Below are 10,284 nucleotides of genomic sequence, written 5' to 3' on the forward strand. Positions count from 1 at the left end.
CACACCACCCCCCCCGCGGTCGGAGGCAAAGCCCGGGGTGGATTCACGGCATCGAGGATCCGGCTCCGCTCCGCAAATGCCGGCAAATACAACCCTGCAAGGCTCGGGTTTTGCAGGTTTAGAAAGCGACCGGGCCTGGGTCGAGCTCCATCAATCGTGTGCAGCGAGACCGGAGCCGGCTTAAGTGCATAGGGATAATTTTTCCCAGAAATCTTATGCATATTGCTCTCTCCAACTACCTGAAAGGAGGTTGTGGAGGACCAAGAGGTCCTTTCCAACCAGGTGATTCTATGATTCTATCATAGAATCATAGAATAACCAGGTTGGAAGAGACCCGCCGGATCATCGAGTCCAACCATTCCTATCAAACACTAACCCATGTCCCTCAGCACCTCGTCCACCCGTGCCTTAAACACCTCCAGGGAAGGTGACTCAACCCCCTCCCTGGGCAGCCTCTGCCAGTGCCCAACGACTCTTTCAGTGAAGAATTTTTTCCTGATGTCAACCCCAACCCTCACATCGTGCGCCTGAGGCCCAAACGCTTCTCGAACACCGTCAGGCCCGCCCCTCGCCTGCTTCCCGGGGGCGCTCCAGCCCCCTCTGGCTGAAGAACCTTTTCCCTCACATTCCCACTAATAACACCCTTCCCGACCCCGGCGCATCTTCCCGCCATTCCCTCCGGGAAATCCAGCGCGGGCTTTGCGGGCAGCCGGAGGGGCGGCGGCGGCGACCTGCGGGCGAGGAGGTGCGGGAGGAGGAGGAGGAGAAGGAGGAAGGGAAGAAGGAGAAGGAGGAAGAAAGGGAAGAAGGGGAGGCGAGGCGGCGGCGCTTTGTTCGGAGGAGGGAGCGGGCGGGGGCCGCAGGGCGGGGCTGGCGGGAGCGCTTGGCGGAGCCGCCGCCGCCGCTGCTGGCGGTGCCGCCCCCCCCCCCCCCCCCCCCGGCTCCTCGCCTCAAGCGCCTCCTTTGTGGAGCCGGGACCCGCTCGCTCCCGCTGCCGAGGGAATAAACCCGAGCTGGGGTTAATGTCTGAGAAGTTCGGCTGCACGAGAGCCTGGTAGGATTCCTGATTCTTCTTATTGTTATTTTTAATGGATAACAACCTGCGTCTCCGTTACCTTTCTTGGCTCAAACTGCTCGGGGAGCGGGGTGACCCGCTTAAAACGCTCCCCCGTGGCTACATAGATCCTGTAATTATTTATCTCTTTAAATATTCTATTTCCTTGTACCCGTATATAAAATTTACCGGGAGGAATTCAAGCAAAACGCTGTGATTTCTCTACTAATCGATGATTTTGATCCGTGGCAACGATCCGTTTGTGTTAAAAAGGGGAGCACCCCCCGGGTTGTTTTTTTTTAATCTGATTCCGTGCCACGCGATTTCCAGATGGGTCTAATTCCTATTTGTAACAGGCATCTAACCTAGCGGTTCCAGGTCTCAAGGTAGACAGGGTCAGGCCTGGAAGGCTGATGGAAGCTCTGGGAGGGAGACCTGACGTCTGAGGAAGAAGGATGCTCTTTGCTGCAGGTTCTGTCGTTCTAGATGAAATATAAACCTGTTGTTGTGACTGGTTTGGGTCGTTGCCTTTCCCTGTTTTCCAGTGTCAAACACTGGATGAGAAGGACGGAATCGTGATTGATTTCCAATGCTGTTAATTACTGGCTATGTTTAAAGCGTCATCTGCAATATAAGTGGATAAATAAATGTTGGGGTTTTTTCAGTCCTTAACTATTGCTGGGAGTAATCCTGTTGGCATTGGTAAATTCATTCCATTTTCACATGATAAGTGACCACAGTTTCCTAGCAAACTATTTTCTTTGGGTCTGGTTAGTGTAACCTTAACATTAACCTTAACCTTAAGTCTTCCACTGTAACTTTTTCTTTGCATTTTTTTATGCCTAAAAAATTGTTTCACAGCCTGGAAATGCTCCCACATGCCAACTTAAAGTGATTTTTTTTAAGAAATGAGCTTATTTGCACCTGGTTGGATTTTAGGTGTTTGGGCGTGTGCAAGCAGAATAACACATATATACATATTTGTGAACATATTTATGAGCATACATGCACTTCTTTGCTTGTGTAGGTTTTTTTCCAGTATATTCTTCCAGCAGATCACAACACATGCCTTATAGTCTTTAAAAGAAGAATGCCACACATTTCAAAACAGAAATGAGGAGTTGAGAGATATTTTTGTTGTATTAAAGCAATAACTGTTTGTGTGAGAGCACAAGTACTTAGGACACTGATTTGTTTTAAGGCAAGTTGTGAATTAAGTCAAACCAGGAGAAGATGTTTAGGATTAAGTACTTCCTTACTGCACATGTCTTAGAGCCTGAGCATCTGTAAGAGTGGGAAAAGCCTTCCATGCTTTGTTTCTTAGAATTTACTGTGCGGCTGTCTTCATGCACCTACACATTCCAAAATCAATCCTATACACAGTAAACTACCATTTCAGCACAGATTCTTACATGCGTAATTATACCCTGGGCATATGTCCTGGAAGGATCTTTCAGCCTCAAAATGGAAATCGTCTGGGCTTGTGAGAGTCCTTTCTCATATTCCCCAGAGGAGCCAGTGGGATGCCAGAAGGTGATGGATACATGTGAACAAAAAGAGGTGAATATAAATATATGGTGGTGTTTTGCTGCAGCTTCTCAGTATTCTGAGTTCTCTGACATCTCAGAGTGCTTTCTGCTCATCTGATTGAAAACTGGCATTAATATATTGAAGCAAGAAGGCTAAGTTTGAAAATGATCTTCAGGAATTCTGTTCTTCTGCGTAGTAAGTGCACTAAACTGCTTTCACGAGTTCTTGGGTTCCTTTATGCATCCTAGATCATATTCTTGGCTTTTTTTTTTTGAAAGGACACAAGTACAGTGTGTATGTGTAGGAACAAATATTTAGGAATGTGTATGGGGGCAGGGAAGACTGATACATTGTATTCTTCTCAGAGTAAGACCTACACTTCTGTTCTTAAATGCACAATATCTGAATTTTTGACTGGGGATCTCAGTTGCTACCAGAGTAAAAATAATAGAAATGAATATCAGTGTGGTGTGGAAGTGGTACTTGAAGGTTTGCTGTGGCTCCATCTCTGAGAAAGATGAGCTTTTGGTATAGTACACTCTTGTCAATACATATGAAGTCATATTTGGAAATGTTTTAAATATTTACTGATAGCAATAGATCTCTGCCAGTCTGTGTAGCTTAAATATTTAGCACCTGGAATCCAGAAGTCTTGGTGTCATTGTTTAACTTCTTGAACTTAGTCTCCAAAGTTCTTGAAAATCCTTTGATTCTATGATTAAAGGGATTTCCTACACACAAACATGTCATGACTTTTGGTCTGAGATTCTTACACTTAGAAATAAGATTTATGCGCATGAGCAGAGGGCAGACTCAGCTATTTGTGATCACACAGAGTCTCTGATCCTGTTTTTTTGGGGGTCATAAGCTATTGGACCTTGTGAATTGCCAGTGGGACTGCTTTTCATCCTGTTTCTCAGTGAAATTAAGGCTAAGAAAGGTTGAAGCATCAATACTTAGCCCGAGAGTTTAATTTCAGCAGCTGTCCAAAGAATGTCAACGTTTTGGAACGGTGCAATAAGTACATAAGTAAAATAGATTAGTAGATAGAACCCGTTTCATTGTAGATTTTTTGTTTTATTATTTTCACATGTTTTGGGAGCTGTTCTATGGAGGAGAGTTGCCAGGTTTCAGGCATGCTTTGTTAGGATGTCCGTTTCCTAACGTTTTGCTAATATATATATATTTTTTAATTTATTTTTCATTTAAGGAACTTCTGAAGCAGATCTTATCTTCTGTCCACTAGACCTAGCATTATAATGATTTATCTGTGATACTTTCAAGTTTGTTTACACACACTTGGTTTCTTCTGTGAGGTTATAAGTGTTTAAGAATTCCTTTCACCGATATCTGGGGTGACTAAGTTTTCACAGAGAGTAATAAATAACTTGATGCAGTGTGATGGAGGAAACGCTGGAGCAGGGAATTGCCCTGCTTACACTGAGACACCCAACTCTCTTTGTTTTTCCTCCCTTTTCTTTCTTGCAAAATAAACAAGATGTTCTTCGAGCAGCAGAACTAATAAAGTCTAGTTTTGTGTGGGTCTTTCTTTGTCCCCTAAATCCTGTCTGCTGCAAAACCTCCACATCTCTCCTATCTTCGTGACACCAGCATTTGGTAAGAGACAGCAGAACAGTGACTAGACAGGAACCACATAATTGCCAGCTGTCCTGTCAGTACATGCCCAGTGATGACCCAGTTGAGCAGTGACTGAAAGAACAAACCGAGTGATTTTTGCTTCTTTTTCACTCAGGGCACAACTTGGCTACTGCTACTGACTTAACGTACCTAAATCAAACTCAGACTTACTTATTTCTAGTCATTTTGATTCAGTTTTGCTATTCTAGGCTTGGCTTTACTGCCTCCTCTTTTTGACTCCTCTGTTTTGCTGGGGTTTGTCACATCTTCCAGGCTACTTGAGAAAGCTCCTGTTCTTATGTCAGAGTTGGATTCTCATTCTGGTATTAACCTGTCTATGAGCTTTCTTTGTAAATATAAGTAGTTACCTTTACTGAAAGAGGTGAGAATAACTGTAAGTATTAAGAAGTTTGCAGGAAAGGAATTACAAGGATGCTACGTGGAGTGTGCTAATGTAGCGGGCTTAAGGAAAAAATATTGAAAAGAGGAAATCTGGTGGGATGGTGACATCTATTGCATCTTCAGGTAGTGTTATGGGGGGAGTAGTGGAACAATGGGCAAAACACTAGAAAATTCATTTTGAGAGAGTCCTAGGCTGTTAGGAGTGTGAACAAATAATCTTATCGCGTATGGTTGATCTCTGAGTTTTATGATTAAAAGCAGAAGAAATGTTAGCCAAGACAGTATTGCTGCCCCTTTTTCTATCATACTAATTATCCTGATGTTTCTACCTCAAATGTGGAATTAATTGGGGCTACATATTTGTAGTGGGAGAGAATGGGGAAAGAAGTGTGGCAAGGCAAATAAACCGAACAAACTACGTTTTGCAGCACAGTCATGTGTTAATAACTCAAGGAAACACTGCTTTGTTAGTTTGTTGGGGGTTTTTTACAACTAAGAATTCCCTGGTATCAGCTACCCTTTTCCTATTGATTACGTAAGTCCTAGGCTTGAAAGAGGGGCAGCTGTTAACACAGTGTAAGTACATAGCAGGGCTGTAATGAGTAAAGCCAGAACTCTTTTTAGCTTGGTCATTCCCTTCTGCGAGTGACCAACAGGGCGAGCATAAGGGCGAGTGTCACACATTCAAAGTCAGCAGTAAAGGGCAAAGACCCGTACTGTCAGAGCGGTTACTTTCTGTAATTAGTCTTTCTTTCAACCCGTGCCACTTCTCTGTATTGTAATACTGGTCAGGATCCTGCTGCCCCTTGGATGTCAGTGAAGGTGGGCTGAGCGTGGGGGAGAACCAAACTGACAGAAAGTCTTTAAAAAGAGAAATTCTTACTAATATTTCTCATAAAGCTTTCAAATAGTGTAGAGAGAGGGGAGAGATTAATTACACGCAGTCAGCAAGGGCAGAAGAGGATCTTTTGTCTACCAAAGGAATCCCAGACCTGTTGAAGGTGACTTTAGACTTAAACCTGAAGCGATCAAGGGCTGGAATTCAGAACTTGTTCCACAGTTCAGGGCTTTGAAAACCCTCTGGGTGTAACAAATTGTAATGAATAAGAAAATAATTATTAAAAACAAGTTACTAAGCAAATTGAATACTGAGTATTTTGTATCAATGTGCATTTTAACAAACACAAAAAGCTTATCCTCATCAGAGTATACTTCTGTAACTGTGTAGCTGCTAAATTGGCAACAGAAAACAGTGTGTACATACTATACTTTACCTGGATATTTCAGTATGTACTCAGGAACTACTCACAAACTATTCTAGAAAATGAAGTGTGTTAGAAGCAGAAGCTTTGCTTAGGAGTTATTTGCTGAAACAAAGTTTCCTGATGCTGTAACCGGTTCTAATTTTTTTTTTCCTTTCAACATTGCTTTTGTAGGATTTTTGGCTTCTTGGAGAAACAGTAGAAAATGCAAAACGAAATAATAAAGCCTGCTAAATACTTCTCGGAAGTGGAGAAGAGTGTGCTGCTTGCATTGGTTGAAAAATACAAATATGTGCTTGAATGTAAAAAAAGTGATGCAAGAACTATTGCTCTGAAACAACGTACCTGGCAAGCACTAGCTCATGAATATAATTCACAGCCCAGTGTATCGCTGCGAGACTTCAAGCAGTTAAAGAAATGCTGGGAAAATATCAAGGCACGGACAAAAAAGATAATGGCACATGAAAGGCGGGAGAAGGTAAAAAGAAGTATTAGTCCACTTATAAATACTCACATCATAGGGAAAGAGAAGATTGCCAGCATAATGCCTGAGCAAATGTACTTTTTGCAGAGCCCACCAGAAGAAGATTCTGAATATCAGCCTGATGCTTCTAGTCAAGGTATAAATGTTACTGTAACGATGCAAGTACTATTGTTTTGTATGTGATTTTGGCAGTGATTCTCTTTCGGCAGTCTAAATCCTTCCACTTAGCTGTGACTGCTGGTTATATAAAAGTAATTTCAGAGCTATGGTATTACAAGACTCTGTGTATTTTCCTAGGCCCCCAGGAGTCTAACTGAGGTTTTACTCCATTTTTCTTCATCAAGTGTTGACATATCTGGTACTTTGTGGCAAGCATCACAGTCGCTATCATGCTGGCTTTCCAGAGAACAGTCCCAAGGATATTTTGATCATTTATAAAGTATCGTTTCGCTGGTAAAAGGTTGAGCATAAAAAAAAAAAGAAAAAAAAGGCACCAGCAGCAAATTGGTGCACAATTGCCTGCTACAAGAGTTCCCTGTAGGTCTTTTCTCCTTTGTTTTCAAGTACTAAAGAGGCTATGTAGAGCCATATTTCACACTGCCCACACTGGAGAATGGCCTGTCTGAAAAAGTTCAGCACTACATTCTTCTCTGTTTGGCAACTGTGCACAGAAGGAATAATCCAAAACCAGAAGAGAGGGTGGCTACCCTCTTGCAAACTTTGTTACGCCAGGATTGCACATAGAAGACTGCCCTGGCTCAAAATACAACAGTAACTACATTGGTGGAGAACACTCTTACAATGTCTCTTTCATAATTACATTTACTGTAAGTATTCATCAGGTTTTGTAAATGAATGTATATTGAGACCCTTATTTGCAGTGATTACTATTTATTCCATGAGTAGTTTCTCTTATTTCAGTAGAATTGATAGAACCTTCTCTAAGTTAGAGTAATATATTTTTTTTCCTAAAAATATACACCACTGCCCTTTCAATATGTGGAGTCGTGATATGGGAGGAGTAAGTAGTGTTCTTCCTAATGATCCCTTAGCTTCTTGATATTAATCTTGATGCAGCTCTTCACCTGACACTCAAATCTTTCACAAAATTATTGCAAGTCACATATGGATTTGGTTTGAACAGCTGCATTAAGGTTCAGCTCCAGGCTCAACCACCTAAACTTAGCTGTCCACTTATAAATGACTACATTCATTTTAATATTCTGAGCTCCCATTCGAGCCATGGAAGTCTATCAACAGAGCCCCGATTGGTTCAGTTCAGACCGTTATGCCCTCAGTGTTCTGTAGCAGAACTGCATTATGTACCTGCTCCTGTACTACGATACAGAAGCAAAAAGTTTAGATGTATACGTCATTAGCTGTATTATCACAAGGTCTTGTTTCTTGAGGGAGAATAAGGGAATATTATAATACTTTTTTTCTCTTGTGTTTTGCAGAGTCATTTGTTGTCTCAAGTAGAGAACTCTGTGATGAAGAGAAAGAACTGGTACATTTTCCAGTATGTGAAGGTACCTCCCAACCTGAGCCTTCGTGTTCTGATGTCAGAATAGCAGCAGATAAGAACTACAGAAGTAAAGCATCTCAGGAAAGCGCTCTGAAAAAGATGCATGAGGAAGAACATCATCAGCAAATGTCAATTTTGCAATTGCAGTTAATCCAAATGAATGAAGTTCACGTGGCAAAAATACAGCAAATAGAAAGAGAGTGCGAGATGGCTGAAGAGGAACACAGGATAAAAATGGAAGTGCTGAATAAAAAGAAAATGTATTGGGAGAGAAAACTGCAGACCATCACAAAAGAATGGCCTGTATCGTCCTTTAACAGACCCTTTCCTAATTCACCGTAGAACGTAACGGGGCAGAGAGTTAGTCTGACTGAGCACATTTATGAGTAATGCACACTGGAAAGAGGGGTTTTTAATGTCAATGTGCAGTGGAGGATAGGTGCCCGGCTGGTAGTGAACACACTCTGCCTCTTAGTGAAACAGTGGTAGATTCCACCAAGGGGAAAGCTGTATTGTTCATTTGTAGGTAGTTCAGATTTATTTACCTTTCAGACATGCAGAGTGTTCTAAAATGTGAACATATTTTCCCCTCTCAGAATAACCTAACGTCCTTTTGAAATTTAAGGTACTCCAGATATTCTTACATTGGGTGTTCTTAAGAAAACGTAACAGCTTTAAACATCAGGTTACAGTGTTTATTTTGATTTCTGTCTCTTCCCATATACCATTTCCCAAATGAAGGCAAGGCTTGGAGTTGCTCTCTGTTATTGAGACAAAAGGTGATCAACAAGTATCGGCTGGATTTTTGTGCTGGGGCTTAGGGAAAAAAAAGCTTGTTTGTGGTTAATATAGTTCATAACTTACTCTTCACAGAAGGTGTGAAAATGAACGATGGAGCAAAAGGACAGCTGTTGTAACTGAAGCCTTTGCTTGTGAAGAACAGGAGTATTTTCCAGCTGACTGAGAGAATGGTTGTGGGTTTGCCCTCCAGTTGTTGACCCTTGACCTTTAAGAAGTTGGAAAGAAGGCGACTTCTTCCTCAAAAGCCATTGTGCGTGTCCTCTCTTTTCTAGGCCCATCTCATGTTTAAGTAGAATACTGAAATAAGGAGGGATTCATGCTGCTGCCGGTGCCGTGTGCTGTTCACCTGGAGTTATGAGGAGGGGAAGATTTTTTTAAAAGCTCTTAAAATGTAGCAAGACAGCCAGTCCATTGGCAAAGTCTCCCTCTGTCCTTTTATACAATACTTTCTGGCATGACTGGAGCATGTCAGCCTCTCCCTAGCTACAAGAAAAGACTAAGACTCACCCTCTTTACCTTCATATAGGATGGGAGACAGTTCAAGGGAATCATTCCTCTCTTGGAACGCTGTTCTGTGTTCCATCCTGTGTGTTCTGGTGGTGTGTTTCTTGCCTTTGCTGTCAGTGAGGAATGGTAGATGTGGTTTTTAAGAAAGGAATCACAGGAGGGTCCCCGCAGAATTTGAGGGCACAGAGCAGTAGAGGGTAGGAGCGTATAAATAAAGGTTAATCCTTCCCCAGCAATCTTTTGGTCTTGTGAGGCAAAGGTAAAGAACATGTGAAATACAGATCTTGTGGAAAGCTCTTTTATAGGAAGGTGTACAACCAGTGAAAAAAAATGAACAGAAACATAAATTTTCCTGGAAAACCTGAGTATCCCATTAATCAATAAAGTATTTTCAAGTCATCATTTGTGGGGACAAGTCCATCCAGTGAGAAACTTGTTTGAATTAGAGTATGTTACAAAACATACATTCCCAGTTAACACTCCCATTTTTCCCTTGGATGTTCTTTCTGGTGGAATAAGTTTCTTTGGGTTTTGTTTTGGAGGGGGAGTTGTTTGTGGGCTGGTTGTTATTTTTTTATGAACTGCTTTCCCTGCTGGTGGTTCATCTTTGCGAGCACTGCCATGATCAACCACAGCATTCACTGTGGTTAACACCGTGGTGCGTGCGTCGCTCCCTTCAACGTGCTAACACCAGCAATTGCAATAGGAGTGATTTATTGTGACTTATTTTATGTGACAGAGAAACAAAAAATTGCAGAGCTGCTGCAAGATCTATAAAATGGGCCATGTATGAAATCCGAAGACAGATCTTTCTGACAGCAAACTCAGTTTTCTTATAAATTGGCTGCATGAAGAAAGCACAGGACTTCCAAAGAGCGATATCATTATGGACATTTTTTTTTCCTACTGAATGGAAGCGCTATTGGAAGGTAGGAAAATGACGTATAATAACAGCGGAGGCAAAAGAAAGAAGTAAACAGGAGCGAAGAGCTTTTTGTTCTGAGATTGCGATTATTTGAGTGGTTATGACAATTGCTCGGGCACCATTCAGAAAACAAAGATTAGGAAAGACATTTCTCAT

At 41.9% G+C, this 10,284-nt stretch overlaps 1 protein-coding gene across 3 annotated transcripts; it reads left to right on the forward strand.

The window, feature by feature from the left end:
- The first annotated feature begins 636 nt into the window (after positions 1 to 636).
- On the forward strand, positions 637 to 9,602 carry MSANTD3 (Myb/SANT DNA binding domain containing 3). 3 transcript variants are annotated; one of them, XM_069853326.1, is made up of 4 exons: positions 637 to 745; positions 6,061 to 6,364; positions 6,458 to 6,506; positions 7,828 to 9,602. In XM_069853326.1, the coding sequence occupies exons 2-4, from the start codon at positions 6,092 to 6,094 to the stop codon at positions 8,235 to 8,237; spliced, it is 732 nt and encodes a 243-aa protein (XP_069709427.1). In that variant the 5' UTR covers positions 637 to 745; positions 6,061 to 6,091; the 3' UTR covers positions 8,238 to 9,602. The 3 variants fall into 3 exon arrangements, with proteins under 3 accessions (XP_069709427.1, XP_069709425.1, XP_069709426.1); XM_069853324.1 differs by having other exon boundaries at positions 638 to 745; positions 6,061 to 6,506; XM_069853325.1 differs by lacking the exon at positions 637 to 745 and adding an exon at positions 1,011 to 1,054 and having other exon boundaries at positions 6,061 to 6,506.
- Positions 9,603 to 10,284: the final 682 nt, after the last annotated feature.

The sequence above is a fragment of the Phaenicophaeus curvirostris genome, chromosome 3 (assembly GCF_032191515.1).
Source record: "Phaenicophaeus curvirostris isolate KB17595 chromosome 3, BPBGC_Pcur_1.0, whole genome shotgun sequence".
Classification (NCBI taxonomy): Eukaryota; Metazoa; Chordata; class Aves; order Cuculiformes; family Cuculidae; genus Phaenicophaeus; species Phaenicophaeus curvirostris.